This window comes from Pipistrellus kuhlii, unplaced genomic scaffold (genome assembly GCF_014108245.1).
Source record: "Pipistrellus kuhlii isolate mPipKuh1 unplaced genomic scaffold, mPipKuh1.p scaffold_m20_p_17, whole genome shotgun sequence".
In the NCBI taxonomy this organism is placed as follows: Eukaryota; Metazoa; Chordata; class Mammalia; order Chiroptera; family Vespertilionidae; genus Pipistrellus; species Pipistrellus kuhlii.
Window position 1 is genome coordinate 18,136,614 of NW_023425482.1, and position 15,559 is coordinate 18,152,172.

At 56.4% G+C, this 15,559-nt stretch overlaps 1 protein-coding gene across 5 annotated transcripts in view; it reads right to left on the reverse strand.

The window, feature by feature from the left end:
• Positions 1–15,559, reverse strand: part of ZFHX3 (zinc finger homeobox 3) — a 242,768-nt gene that overhangs the window by 145,784 nt on the left and 81,425 nt on the right. For all 5 annotated transcript variants that reach the window (XR_006741860.1, XR_004988450.2, XM_045582732.1 and 2 more), the window contains exon 2: positions 4,752–7,678. Coding sequence is in view for 3 of the 5 variants with exons in the window: in XM_045582732.1 (XP_045438688.1) it covers positions 4,752–7,632 (2,881 nt within the window). In the remaining 2 variants the exon portion in view is untranslated. The remainder of the gene's footprint in view (positions 1–4,751; positions 7,679–15,559) is intronic.

The following is a 15,559-nucleotide window of genomic DNA, read 5'->3' on the forward strand; positions in this document are numbered from 1 at the left end:
GTCACTTTCCACACGTAGCTACGGAACACTTGAAACGTGGCCAAGGTGCAACGCAGAAGCTGAGATTTCACTTACGTTTAACACATTTACATTTAGATGGCCACGCGTGGCTGGTATTGGACAGTGCAGGTCTAAATCTGAGATTTCGGGAAGATCTCCTTATCACAGCCCACTGATCAATATCCGACCTGCCCATCCTTGGTGCCAGCTCCTCCCTCATGCCCCAGGAGGGCCATCTGTTCCCTTTCTGAGCCCCAGGCTGCGTGTAACGGAGGTCTAACATCACATTCTCCTCTGCCGTAAGTCAGCCTCGGACAGACCCACAGGCTGAGCCGTGTCCCCACCAGGGCCAGTCTCCTCCTCACTGAGCCTCCAGAAAGTCCCTCCACAGATGCCCACACGTCCGCTGTGCCAGGCAAGGGTGAGGAGGTCTGGGAAGTGAACCGGAAGGTGGATGTGGGGTCAGCAGTGGAATGCCCACGTCAGCTCACAGTCTCCCTCTGCTCCGCCTCCATAATAAAGGGCCTGAGAAAGCTCCGCTCTCCCCTCCCCTGTGCTTTTCTGGTGCATCACTGCCCTGCACAACCCAGCGAGCGCCTCCCACTCACCGGCAGCGCATGCACAGGGCACACCCTTACTCCTATCAGAGGGCAGCCTTCCCTCCACTCCTCAGCTCCCATTTTCTGCCTCTGCCCTGCACACGTGCACACCTGAGCTGGGTCTGCCTCTGCCTCCTCCCAACTGATATTTAATATATATATTTTATTGATTTTTTTTACAGAGAGGAAGGGGGAGAGAGAGAGAGAGAGAGCTAGAAACGTCGATGAGAGAGAAACATCGACCAGCTGCCTCTTGCACACTCTCTACCGGGGATGTGCCCGCAACCAATGTACAATACATGCCCTTGACCTGAATCGAACCTGGGACCCTTCAGTCCGCAGACCGACGCTCTACCACTGAGCCAAACCGGTCTCGGCCCAACTGATATTTAAACCTGACCTTTTACATGTGGCTGGGCCGAGGTTATTTTTCTTTTAATGACGGATTAGAATCCAAGTTAGTGGTTAATCGGAAAAAAGATGTTCCATATACTCTTAAATGGCTTTTTGGATTTAACGCTACGCGGGGCACCTGCGGCGAGAAGATCAGGGCGGGCTCCGCGGAGCAGCCGGCTGTGTCTGAAGCTGGGGACTGTCTAGCGGCCCCAGGAGCCTGCCCGGGAGCTTTCTGCTGGTCTCCGCTCCGGCCATCGCCCCTGGGGAGAGGAGCCACCGCGAAGACATTCTTTTTAGGACAAGAGAGAAAAGAAGGAGGAAAAAAAACCCTGAAAGCTCTGCCTCCTGTCAGGGACCGAGACCAAGCGGCAACCACGCGATGTGTGCGGTGTGCAGAGGAAGCGGAAACTGCCCGGAGCAGGGGGCGAGCAGCAAGCACACGTTTGTTTCTGATGCCAACCACCTGAAGCAGCAAACCTCGTCCCCTCCTGAAACGTAACCTCCGCTCATCATCATCATCATCATCGCTCTGAAGAGAAATTCGACGGCCGTGTGCCGGACGCTTGCCTGGAAATGAAAAGTCCTTGAACACAGAGAGGAGTGGGTCCCTATTTCCCACTCCCAGTTCTTGCAAATCCAAGACAGAAAGGAGCAGAGAAGCCGTGAGAGGAGGGGGACTGGAGCACCGAACCTTGGAGAAACGAGCCCAGGGCTTAGAATCCGATAATCCACGGCGCTGGCAGAGAACTAAGTCAGGCCCCAGAAAGTATAAGCTGCCCTAACCCACGGGGATTAGGAGAGCCATAGGAAGTGAGGACTCGGCAGCACTGACTTCTGAGCCACACCGGACAGATGGTCTCGGAAAGGAACGGCACCCTCTGACTTCAACATGGAGATTTACATCCCGGCAGCACGTCGCCGGAGGCACACGGTGGGAAAAGGTACCTTCTAGACTCCAGGCAGCAGCAGAGAACCCGTAAAGCCCATGCAGGACACCGGCTGGCTGGCTACCTGGGAAGCATGGGGCACCCGCCAGGAGCTCCCGGCTTCCCCGGGCTGTGGCTCGACGTCAGAGTGGAATGGGGTGTTTGGAAGGACACCGAGATGGCCTCAGGTCTACATCTGATCTACAAACGGTGGCACGTCCAGCCAGCACCGACCCTCAGTGACCGACCCTTTCCTCTGAGGCCCCTAGAGAGCCAACATCCCAGGTCAGCATGTTTGGAGTCACCAAAGAGAAGGTTCTGGCAAAGGAAGTGTGAGAATAACTTTGCAAGCAGGAGCGGGGTTCGCCAAACACAATTCCCCCCTGCCAAGCCCAGGAATGTCCAATAACCGGCGGCCATCCCTCAAATGGCCTGCAGAAACGTCGGCAGAGCTACAGAGAATCAAAAGGCACGGCTCTTCTCGTTTGCCTATATTGTGTCCCCATCTACTGAGGTCCCAGAACTTAAATTATAAGTCCTCTAGGCATGTCCTGTGGTACCTGCACCCACTCAGGTGTCAGCACAAAGCATCTGTGGCTCTTGTCGATCTTGGCAGCCGCTGTGGCCCGAAGGCAGACACAGGAGGCGGCAGACGCACCTCAGCTGACCATCGGAGCCTCTGGAAATCCAGGGGCCCTTCTTGGCTGCCCTGGCTTAGGTCCCTAAAACACGAGTTCTATTATCTTTAAGAAATATAAAATACAGCCCTAGCGGGTTTGGCTCAGTGGATAGAGCATCGGCCTGCAGACTGAAGGGCCCTGGGTTCGATTCCGGTCAAGGGCACACGCCTGGATTGCAGGCTCGGTCCCCAGTGGGGGGGGCCTGCAGGAGGCAGCCGATCAGTGATTCTCCCTCATCGTTGATGCTTCTACCTCCCTCTTCCTTCCTCTCTGACATCAATAAAAAATATATTTAAAATAAATAAATAAATAAAATACAGATCATCAATGTATGTCCAGAGAATAGAGATTCATTCTTCTATTCCTTTGGCATCTGCCATATGCCCACAATGCAAAAATGCCCCCAGGGACTCAGACGCTTGGTGTAAAAGCAAACTATTTCTCTGCCTCTCCATTTAAGCCTAGGTCAGAATTACTGGTTTTCAAGGTAATTAAAAAGATCTCAATTCGGCTCAGTATGAACCCATCCATTTTCTGTGTCTTCATTCTACCTACATTATATTTGATTTACTCCAAGATCTGCCTCCTCAAGATTTTAAATCTCCAGACTAGAAACCCCAATTCCCACAGGCTTAAAAAAATAAAATAAAATAAAAGCCTTAGAGCAGCGATGCCATCCCATGATGTGCACTCCGAAGGTTTACTCTGGGGACGAATAAGACAGCTTCTCCCTCCGCCATCCATGATTAACCAGCCAGGGAGACTTCTTCAAACCGCTTGGTAATAAAGGATCAACAGGTCAATGTTCCAGAACAGAAAAGCGAGGTCAAACCGGCAAGGTCTCAAATTTGAATGCGTAGCGGGGGGGAGGGGGGGGGGGGGACAAATGAACTGTTATGAAATGTAACTCATCAGCAGCAATTAGCACGAAAACACCAAGCAAATAAAGACGTTCCTACTGGTGAGGCTTGGCCCCTGGCGCTGACCTAAACCCTGCCGGAATAAAGGTACTGGCTGACATTCTGTTGCCAAGAACAACGTATCCCAGTGCTGGGAAGGGGATGCGGCCTCATTCGGGCCATCGCCGCTGGTCCCGAGCGGTGAGCAGGTCAGACGATGGAGACCAGGCCCCGCCGGCCAGGTCCACAGGTGCAGGGGCTGGAGTGGCCCAACCACTCCTCAGGAAACGGATTCCTACCGTTTTCTTGCTGTAAGAAGCAATCCCTGAAAGTGGCTGTGATTCTTTGTACGTAACGGGTCGTGGTTTCCGGCACCAAGTGCTAGCCTTGGGTCCCACGCTCGATCCGTGAGGCCAGTGAGACCTGGGCTGTTCTTCCCGGAGACAAAGGCTCCACCAACCAGGATCTCACCGATGCTAAAACTCAGCTTTCTCTGGTAGACAGTTTTAGGATTGATTCATTGTCATCTACCACGCCAGTCCTTAGTGAGTCCCAGGGCCATTTAATGTCTAAGGATACTGATCACCAGAAACACATGCAGAATAAGGAAGGAAAGGAACACGCCTCCTTCCCTGAGGCCCACGGGAACGCACGGGGGCGGGGGGCGGGGGGGGAGATTTGTAGAACCCTCTCTGGCTGGCACAGGGCCAGCCTTTGGTTATCTGAGTAAAGCCACGCCCCCCCGCCCCGCTCCTCTCTGTCGGAGATGACCGTTCCTATTTAAAAACCCCAGCTACGGCTTCCTGTAAGTTTCCATAAATATTTAATGGGATCCAAAAGTTTTTGGATAATTGTGGTGATTTTTTTTTTCAAACTGAGAGACAGAGACGGAGAAAAGAGAGTACGGGACGGGAAGGAAGGCTGACCAGAAGCCAAAGACACGGGAGGGAGGGAACGCTTCCATTTCAATCCTGGCCTGCGGAGCTGGGGTGGGGTCATCCCTTCGGTGCGCACGACTTCCCCTAAGGCACACAGAGCTGCGGGGATTCTTGAGGGGAGGGGGGAAAAATAAACATTGACCCTCAGACTCTCACGCGGATACAAAAGACAAAAAGAAAAAAAAAAGAAAAAATCAACCGAATCCACGGGACCCGGACTCATCCGCCGTCGTCTCTCCCCCCCCCCCCCCCCCGATCCGGGGCCACAGCAGAAGGACGGACAGACAGACAGACACCATGGGGGCAGCCTCACCTAGAGCCGGCGCCACGGCGGCCATGGGCGCGGCCGAGGGGTCCAGCGGGAAGCCGCTCATCATGAACGGCGGCGGGGCGTCCGAGGAGGCCGCGGCGGCCGCGCTGTCCATCTTCAGGCTGGGCAGGCTCATGTTCTGCGCCAGGTAGTACTGGTAGAGCTCGGCCTCGGCGGGCGAGGGCAGGCTGCCCAGGCCCAGGTGGCGGCCGTGCTGCACCTGCGTCATGTTCTGCTGCAGCAGCATCATGTTGTGCATGTGCTTCTCGCTGGTCATGTGGATGCGCAGGTTGCGGGCCACGTTGGTCTCGTAGTCGCACACCTCGCACCGCCAGGTGGGCTTGGTTTTGGGTTTGGTGGGCGAGGGGGCCCCGCAGGAGCCGCCCATGTTGGCGGCCGCGGCCGCTGCGGCCGCCGCGGCCGCCGCCGCCGCCGCTGCGGCCGCCCCCCCGGCCGAGTGGCTGAAGACCTGCTCGCCCCCGCCGTTCTGCAGGTTCTGCATGTTGTTGAGGTGCTTGTCGCTCTGCATGTGGATGCTGAGGTTGCCTTTGGTGGTGGTGGAGTAGTTGCACACCTCGCAGCGGAAGGGCTTGTAGCCGCACGTGTAGCTCTCGCCGCGCGCCAGCCGGGGGTGCGGCTGGCCCGTCTTGCAGTACGCACACGAGCCCCCCGGCTCCGGGTGCTTCTCCTTCATGTGCGCCTCCAGCGTCTGCTGGTACTTGTAGTGCCAGTTGCACTTGGGGCACTTGAGGGTCTTGCACGAGTTGCGCGAGTGCATCATGGTCATGTGGCCGCCCAGCGAGCGGGAGGAGCCCAGGACCGTGTCGCACTTGGGGCACTCCACGCCGCTGCCCGAGGGGCACTCCCCGCCCGCCCCGAGCTCGCAGAGGGAGCCGGCGTGCTGGTGGTGGTGGGGGGCGAAGCCCCCGTCGTCCCCCTCGGGGCTCTCATTTGGTTCCGGTGCTGTGGCACTGTCTTTACTGGCACTTTCGTCGGCGAAGTCCAGCCTCCTGCTGCCGCCGCCGCCGCCCCCGCCGCCCTCTGCCGCCACGTGGGCCCTGACGCCCTCACTGTTAAAGCTTAAACGGTTCCTCCTGTTCGCACCATCGAAGACAACAAAGGAAGAAGCGGGATTGGAGCTAGTAGAAGCCGCGCCCCTCGACAGGGTCTGGAGCACGTTAGGCATTAGGGGGGAGTTAGAAATGCTTTGGTTTGAGAGAGCCAGGTCCTTCTGGCTGCTGCCTGCCGCGGCCCCGGCCTCGTCCTGGGGCCTGTCCTCCAGTTCCTCGTCCAGCTCGCTGGGAAAGAGTCCTTTGCAACCCTCGTCCTCCTCCTCCTCCTCTTCCAACTCCTCCTCCTCTTCCTCGTCCTCCTCCTCCTCCTCCGCCTCCTCCTCCTCCTCCTCCTCCTCCTCCTCTTCCTCCTCCACCTCCTCCTCGGCGGGCCCTGCCTTCTCGGAGGAGAAGCAGTCCGGGTCTCGGCCGCCGCCGCCGCCGCTGCCTTCCTGCTTCTCTCCTTCTGCCGCCCCGGGGTCCTTGCCCTCGGGGGATTTGGTAGGACTGGAGGCCAGCGGCCCCCGGGGGACTGAGGTAATGGGGGTCTTCAGGGCCGAGCTGGTGAGCCCGCCGAGGTTCAGGAGGGTGCCGGGGGTCAGGATGCCGGCCGGGGGCTGCTCGGGGCCGGCGGTGGCGGCCGCCGCGGTGGGGAGGGCCTCCTCCCCTTCCATCCGAATGCCGCTGAACTTGCCGTAGAAACTGTGCCCGGGACCCATGAGGCTGGCCGTGGAGACGAAGGGGTGCTGGAAGTTTTTGCTTTTTGGTTCCAGGAAGCTTACGAGGGGCTCCTTGTCCTTGCCGATCCCTTGGATGATGGCGGAGATGCTCTTGTGGCTGAGGATCTTCCGCTCGTCCTCGCTCAGGGTCATGCGGTGGTCGTGCACCGCGTGGGTCACGAAGGAGCGGACGTAGCCGAAGGAGAGCTTGCACAGGAAACACATCAGGATGGGCTTGCGCTTGCCGTAGAGCACGAAGCCGTCGAACTTGGACAGGTCCACGTTGTTGGGAACATCTTTGGATACGCAGGAGCTCCTGGCGGAGCCGTCGCTGTTCAGGTAATCCTTGCTGCTCTGGTGCCGCACGTCGAACACGCGGAAGCTGTGCAGGACGGGGCTGAGCCCCGCCAGGGCTGAGGTATTCGGGAAGGCCGGGTCCGGGCCCTCGAACCACTTCCCGAAGGATGAGGCTATGTGGAACGTGTTGATGATCTGCGGGTACGCGGGCGCCGCGCAGGAAGGGTCCCCCGGCTTGCCCCCCGCCCCGGGGAGGGAGTTCAGAAAGAGCGAGGGGAGGGGCCCGCCGCTGCCGCTGCCGCTGCCGCTGCCGCTGCCGGCACAGGCGCTGCCGCCCCCGCTCGCCGCCAGCTGGCTCAGGCTCTCCACGATGTAGGCCGAGCCGTCCGGCTGGTAGACGATCTCCCCGGCCAGGTTCTCCACGTCGCTCTCCTCGTCCCCCTCCTCGCTGCTGTCGCTCCCGCTGTCCTGCCGCGGGGGCCGCGGGGGCCGCGCGCCGGGGCAGTGATGCTCCATGTAGGTCTGCAGGCTGGCGAAGGAGGCCGCGCACTCGTTGCAGCTGACCTCCTTGCCCGCGGGCTCGGCGGCGGCGGAGGCGGCGGCGGGGGGCCCGGCCGAGGGGGTGCCCTCCGCCAGGCGCTCACTGAAGGGCGCCCTCAGGCTGTCCAGGGGCCCGTGGCTCTCGCTTGTGGGCGGCTCCATGCCACTGGGAGTGTCGGGGAGGTGGGCGCTGCCGAGTTCAGTCCATTGCTGGTGCTGAGGGATCCCGCACCCATTGTCCTTCCCCGAGACGACGGGCGAGTCACAGCCTTCCATGGCAAGGCCTGCGTGGAGCTCTCATTGCACCCAGTACGGGTCGGACCTGAGGGCGGAGGCGAGGGAAGGGGAAGGGGGAAAGGGAGAGGGAGAGGGGGAAGAGAGAGAGAGAGAGAGAAAGGAAAGAGGTTAGGAGGGCCGAGGCTAAGAGCAGTCTAACAGCTTCCGTCCACACCCACAACAGAGACCGCGGGGGGGGGATAGGGGGGGCAGCAGGGACCCCATGCTGTCCGAGGCGCGGGGCGGGGGGGGGGGGAGCAAGTGGCCCCTAGGGGTCAGGGCTGGGGTCACGGCTGGGGGGTGTGGCAGGAGCAGGAGCACAGGCAGGGGCATCAAGAGGGTCCCTCTTAAGTCTTCAGCGTGTTGGCTGCTCTACCCTGGAGACCAGTCTGGATTTCCGTTCGTTCTTTGCAAGCACATTGTCAGCACCAGGACTGGGCGCCGGCCACACTGGATGAGGGGCCCCCCGCCACTCCCTGTGGGCCGGGGAGCAGGGGAGGGACAGACACGAGGAGGGAGGTGTTGCGCCCCCAGAACGGGAAAGACGCGCTCATGGACTTGGAGGAGAAGCTGCCGCTGTTGCTTTTACGGACCAGGGTTCTAGTTTGAACAGTTCCGAGAAAAGCCCCTGAGGTCTGGGGGGTAAGGTCCCATGTCACAAGCAGGAAAACTGAGGGGGCAGATCCTTAACACGTGCCCCTGCCACCGGACTCTGCGAAACAGAGGCAGATCCCCCTTCCCCTTTCCCGCCCCTCCCACAGCCTCGCTGGTGACTCAGCTGGCTCCCGACGACGGAAGACGTGTGGGTGCACACACGAGCGCGATGTTTCTCGGGAGAACCTCCCCCCGCAGGCAGCATGGGTGTCGCCCCGTCTGGGGGGAGCCCCGTCACCGCGCGCTGGGGGCCGCCTGCTGTCAGGGATCTCAGCGGCAAAGCGAGACGGCAGCTGGGCTCGGCCAGCCCCCGTTCCCACCTGCCTCTCAGCTATTAGCTGCTATCCAAGCAGCTGTCCCTCAGCCCTGGGGCTTTTCCGTTTCCGACTCCACAAAGTGCCACTGAGCTGAGCGTGCCCTCCGAGACCTCGCGTCCCCGGAGAGGGAGGCATCGGATCGCCCGCTGCTGCTCTGCTCCCGTGGCACAGACCTCACAGAGCGTTTCTCCCACCCAGCGCTGCTCCCACAGCAGCTCAGAGCCTCAGATGCCCCACCCGGACCCGATCCTGGTCCGAAAATAATCCCAGGCAACCCCCCCCCCCCCCCCCCGCCTCCCCGCACCCTGCACCTCCTTCCTGGAGAACACTTGGCTGTTTCCCCACCCACCATCTCATTCAGACACAGCAGATGGGGGTTTGGGGTTTGGGCTGTGTCTGGTCCCACCCCACCCCCCAAAACCCCATCTTCCCATCTTCCCATTCTCCTTTCATTTCTTGATTCTTGACTGCACCGTGAGCCGACAGCTCCCCCTCTGGGAAGGCAGGTTTCCCAGAAGCCTTAGGAGGAATAACTTTTTGGAAGAACATGTCATGTTTTGTTTAAAGCGTGCGCGCGGGCGCGCACACACACACACACACACACACCCACACACGCACACCCGACACTCTCCACCTCCCCGTTTATAACCTCCAGCTCCACGATGACAAAGATCCGTGCGCCTGGGAACAAGCACACTGATTTTAAACTACGATGGCTACACGAAAGCAGACCGAACAGCGAACGGACGGGCGGGACTTCCCCGCCAGGCTCGGCCGGCCGGCCGGCGCGCAGGTGAGGATGCGCCTGATTGACAGCTCGGGCCAGAAAGGTTGGCGGGCCTGGAGGGGCGGGAGGGTTAACAGCCCGATTGTAAAATCGATGTCATAAATGCTTGGTAAGTTACAGGAACACGCGGGAAGGGGAGGCCACGATTGATAAAGGAGAACAGCTTTGATGCTTCACCAGGGACTTGTGTATCGACAGGGAAGCCAATCTCCTCTCCAGCCGGGGCTGAGCCAGAGGAACCTGCAAGCGTTTACCAATTAATTGGTGGGCTTTTCTGGCTGTTCTCTTCCTCCTTCTCCTCCTTCTCCTCCTCCTTTCCCTCCTCTTCCTCCTCCTCCTCCTCCTCCTCCTCCACTACTCACCACTTAAGGGGTTGGGACTTTGGAAAACTCACCCAACTTTGTTTTCTATTTCCAAGCAAATGTCAAGAATGACGCTGTGGCCACCCGACAGACAGGCGACCCCCGGGGTGGAGGGGCCCGTGGGAGACAACTTATGCGCAGGGACCGACCGCCCAGGCAGGCATCCCTGGGAGAGAAGGATCCCTCCCTGAGATCGAAGCTGCCTGCTCTGGGCTTGCTTTCCCTGCACGCTGGCTGGCCGTGACAGGCAGGCCCTTGCACAGCCTCGCTGAGCCAAGGATGGATCAGGGAGCGAGAGAATCGCCCTCCCCAGGGCGCGGGGAGGAACACACTCTCAGCCCCTCCCCAGGCCAGAGGCCGCACGTGGGAGGGCGCACTTCATTCAAGTCGGAGGCCCCCCCTGCTACACATCATCTCCCCGGGCTCCGTCCCTGCACTGCTCGGGGCCAAGGTGGGGTCGGGCTCGAACCCCTCCACCGGCCCCTGGGAGCAAGGGGACAGGGTGGGCGAGAGGGGACCAGAACGCAGAGATGAAGAAACCTCTTTCGCTCGCTTCCCAGTTCTTCAGCTCAAGGGCCTCGGGCCGCCCACCACTCTCCCGCCTGTCCCTCTCTCTCGCTCTGTTTATCAGCCAGTCAATAAGAAAAAGGTAGTTCTTACTTAAGGAGGCAGAAGTCAACTCGGCAGGTCGATCAGCACTCTGTCTGTAAACACGCTTTCCCGTAAAATCAATGATCTTCAGTTACAGAGGGCGGCCTGGGAGCCCGGCGGGTCCCCGGGCTCACAGGCAGCCCGCCGCAGCCTCTGGGCGGGCCCCCACCCCCGGGGCTGCACCCCTTCCCCGTCCTTCCCTCGCCGGGGCCAGCTCACGCATCACGAACCCTCTTCAGCCACCTGCACCCCCAAACTCCCCCCAAATACAGACGTGTTCTGCGCACGCCCGCCTAGCGTGCTCCACGTGGGCTGTGTGTGGGCGGTTTTAAGGACTCAGTTACTCTGCCGAGACCGGTTTGGCTCAGTGGATAGAGCGTCGCCTGCGGACTGAAGGGTCCCGGGTTCGATTCCGGCCAAGGGCATGTACCTTGGTTGTGGGCACATCCCCAGTATGGGTGGTGCAAGAGGCAGCTGATCGATGATTCTCTCTCATCGATGTTTCTAACTCTCTATCCCTTTCTCTTCCTCTCTGTAAAAAAAAAATCAATAAAATAAAAATTAAAAATTAAAAAAAAAGAACTCAGTTGCTCTTCAGGAGAGCACCTCTCTCCAACAGGGGTTCAGGGGAATGGGAGGTGTGGTCGAGGGTGCTGGCCTCGCCGTGTGTGAGCTAAGCCTGCCATTTGAGAAGCCACCCTGGCCTTCGACTCTGTTATCAAGAGCCCCAGACACTTGCGCCTCTTCCGGTTCATTTCCTTGGGACCTGCGTGTCAAGCTCCCCGCATCTCCGCCAAACAGCACGCCTTGTTTGGAAGACACAGTTTAAAATGTTAAAAAAAAAAAAAAAAAAAAAAAAAAAAACGCCACCACGTCACCCCGAGGCCCCCCATTCACAAAGTCATCCATCTGCCTCTTTCAGCGGAGGAGATGCGGCCTGACAGCTTTATCACATTCCTCTGAGAAGGCGGAGGCCGATGCAACAGTTCCAGGGAGGCGGGGGTAGGCGGGGGTGGGGGGGGGTGGTGAGGGGCGGGAGGGGCTCCCGCTGTTGCTCTCAGAGAATTAAACATGAACGCCGCACTGTGCAATTTTAAATTGTTAATTAGCACAGGGTTAATTAGGCGGTCCTTTCACAAGAGGGTGTTTGGCAGGAAACCAAGAAAGAAAACAAAGGGGGCGAAGAGGGAAAGGAAGAGAGAAGGGAGAGAGCGGAAAACTGCTGCCTCGGTGAGCAGCCCAGGCGGCTTCGCCAGGAGGAGGGCGCCAGCGGGAGGGATGCCGCTTCCCCCGGAGCCCAGCTGGAGCGGAGCAGCCGCTGCTGGCTGGCTTCCTGGGGGCGACTTCACAGGAGGTACCAAACGTCTCAAGAGCGCACATGCCCTCTGACTCAGCAATTCCCCGCTCCAGGAAACAACCCAAGACACCAGAGAGAGAGAGAGGATAAATCTGGTGAAAAGAGGGACTCGCTAAGTGACAGTGCAGAGAGCTCCATGGGATGTTATAAATACTAGAGGCCTGGTGCACAGATTCATGCCCCCGGCCTGGCCAGCAATTGGGGCCAATCAGGGCTGGCCAGCCAGGGGGGAGGAACTGCAGGAGGTTGGACCCCTGTGGAAGGTTGGTTGTGGGAAGGCACTGACCACCAGGGGGCAGCTCCTGCTTTGCGTGTCTGCCCTCTGGTGGTCAGTGCATGTCATAGTGACCGGTCATTCAGTTGACAGGTCGTAATGGTCACTTAGGCATATATATATATACATACACACACACACACACACACACACATATATATATAATTTTTCTGATAAATTATTTAAGGGTGTGGGGAAATGATCGCACAGGATGCTAAGTGAACAAAGCATATATAGGGCTGCATATGGAAATGCATGAGATTTATATAAAAAAAACTAGGGGATGAGGTAATAAGTGACTTCATTTCTTCCTTGGTGCCTTTATTTCCCAAAGCTTTTTGAAATTAAAACCATCATAGGGGAAGCCATCCCTCCTTGAGTTACAGCACCATCTTGATGCCCAGAACCACTCTGTGAGACAAATTCTATTTTTATCCCCATTTTATTTGTTTTATTTATTATTATTATTTTTTTAATATATTTTATTGACTTTTTACAGAGAGGAAGAGAGAGGGATAGAGAGTTAGAAACATCAATGAGAAAGAATCATCTATCAGCTGCCTCTTGCACACACCCTACTGGGGATGTGCCCGCAACGAAGGTACCTGCCCTTGACAGGAATCGAACCTGGGACCTATCAGTCAGCAGGCTGACACTCTATCCACTGAGCCAAACCAGTTTCGGCTATTTTTATCCCCATTTTAAAGATGAGAAAACTAAGATTGCCCCAAGTTACGCAGCATAAATAGAAAACTATTCACAGTCTGGCTGCGTGGAGCATGTGTTCTTGGCCACTGTACCAGGTTCTTCTTTAGCATCTATTTCTCAAAGAGAATTCCAGAATGTCCTCACATCTGTCATTCATACCCAATATGTACGGACCCACGGACTGCTCTGAGAGCATGGGATAGCAGAACGGCTATGTAAAAGGACACTGCCAGCTCATGCAGAACCCTCTTTCTTGGCAGTGCGGAGGGGAGGAGAGTTCCAAATGGCTTTTGTACTTGGATACCTTCACAGAGGAGAGAGAGGGTCAAGCTGTATGGTAGGCCCATTACCCTCACTTTTTTTAAGGAAAAAAAAAGGGGGGGGGTGGATTCCAGACACCATAAATCAAAAATCAGTGGCTAGAGCACCCGCCCTGGAATTAAAGGGTCCCAACTTTGATCCCCATCAAGGGCATGCACCTCGATTGCAGGCTCGATCCTCAGCCCTGGTCGGGACGTGTGCAGGAGGCAACCGATCAATGTGTCTCTCTCACATTCATATTTCTCTCTCTGTGCCCCCCCCCCTTCTGCTCTAAAAGTCAATACAAAAATTTCCTCGAGTGAGGATTAACAAAACATACAAAAAAGCATCCATTCATTCACACATTCACTCGGTATTTACTGTGCACACCTACCATGTGTCCGATGCTAGGGAATCAAAGTTAAACAGGTCACAGCCTCCATTCTTTGTGGGGAAGAGATGGCCAACTAACAAATACAACATTAAATGGCAAAAGGCACTCAGGCTAATATAAAGCAAGAAAAGGGGGAAGAGTGGTGTGTGTGTACATTATTTTGGATAAAGTAATGGTATTAGATTTAAAAGGTATTTTGTAGATTATATATTGCAAGCTCCTCATAGTTTGAGAACAGATTTAAGAGTTGCTAAATAGAATCTAGAAAAAGAAGAAAAAAAAAGATAGTCCTGAGGAATTAGCAATTAAACTGAAATATAGCTTCACTCGGACTCAATGATCTGAGAAATGTAGCAGAGAGTACTGTTTGATTTTAATAAGCTATTCCAGAGTTTGTCGTTTCTTTGTATCCAGGATAGCAAAATGGCTTTCAAATAAAAAACAACCCTCTAGTTGAATATTATAGCTGGCGGGTACCATTACCTAGGCCGTGGTCAGCAAACTGCGGCTCGTGAGCCACATGCGGCTCTTTGGCCCCCTGAGTGTGGCTCTTCCACAAAATACCACGGCCTGGGCGAGTCTATTTTGAAGAAGTGGCGTTAGAAGAAGTTTAAGTTTAAAACACTTGGCTCTCTAAAGAAATTTCAATCGTTGTACTGTTGATATGTGGCTCTGTTGACTAATGAGTTTGCCAACCACTGACCTAAGGTCATGGGGCTAGTGACAGCCTCAAGATTCTGTCTTGTCCCTGGTTCCCTTCACGTAAATCAACAAATGGAGGGACAAGACCAAGCACACACGCCAATCTGCGAAGTCCATACAGCTAAGAGGACTAGCTAACATAATAAATGGTGGAATTAAGATTAAAAAAACAAAAACAAACAAATCTCAACAAGTTGGGGCAAGGCTCAAAGGACCAAGACGAAATTTTGAAAGGATATGCAGGAAGCCCTGTATTTACGTCCAGGCAGTCAGTGAGACCCACAGGGGATGGGAAGACTTGGATTAAAGGGAATTCACACTAACACGCCCGACCGGGCAGCGTCACTTTACTACAAATCCTGTGGCCGCCCAAAGCTGGCGAGGCGGTCCGAGAGGCAAAAGCACCCTCTGGCCATGGGAGTCCGCTATTTCCGACCAAACTCACCAGGCCCGCAGCTGTCATTTTCTCTGCACGAACAACATGGCGGTCCACTCGGGGGGGAATCTGGGAAGAAGGGTCCCCGAAGACCAACCTGAGTGCAGTTCGGACGGCCTACCACGAACAGCGCCGGAGGGGGGGAAAGAGAGGTCCCATGGCCCCATGAGACAACTCTGCTGGACCACAGGAGGGCCTACCCGCCACCTACAAGGAGGATCAGTTCCTGCTCTCTTATCTACAATAGCTTCAGGGTTTAACTAGGGGTGATGAGGGACATTTGTGAGGAATCAGAGCTCAGTTCAATGGAGATGATCAAAGTCCCCCGCTGGTGAAAGACCGCGATCCCTGGGTTTCGTGAATTGGGGGAGAGGGGACTCTGGCTGTGGCCAGGAAGTGCCATCAGGCAGCCTCTCGGGTCCTTGAAAAGGTGGAGATTCTTTTCATTCCTGGGCTATCAGTCCGGTGACTCAATCAGCTTTAACCTCCTCCCCTGCGACCCCACAGTAATGTGGACACGGCCGTCCTGGGTTATTGCGCTGCGGTGACGACCGCAGGCCGGTCTCTCTGCCGCGGGGCTGTGAGCAGCTGCAGAGCAGGTCCGATGCCTCCGTCCTCTCTGTATCCTCCCCGTCCAAGATGGAATCGGTGCTTCCTGAAGCCATGAGGGAGCGTGAGGCAGCGGGGGAAAAGGAGGACACTTTGAGAAGAAAAATTAGGGTCCCTGACCACCATCTGTCTCTTTTTCTCTCCTTGAAGAAATGCCTGGTGCGACCCTGGGGAGTTAAATGGAATCAGGCTCCTTGGAGGAATGGACAATTCTGGGGTTGGGGCAGACAGAGTGCAAGATGAGCCTAGGGCATCTTCCTTTTTTTTTTTTTTTTTTTTTTAAAGATTTTTATTGATTTTTGAGAGACTGGAAGGGAGAGGGAGAGAGAAATATTAATGTGAGAGCAAAACACTGACCCAGCTGTTTCCTGCATGT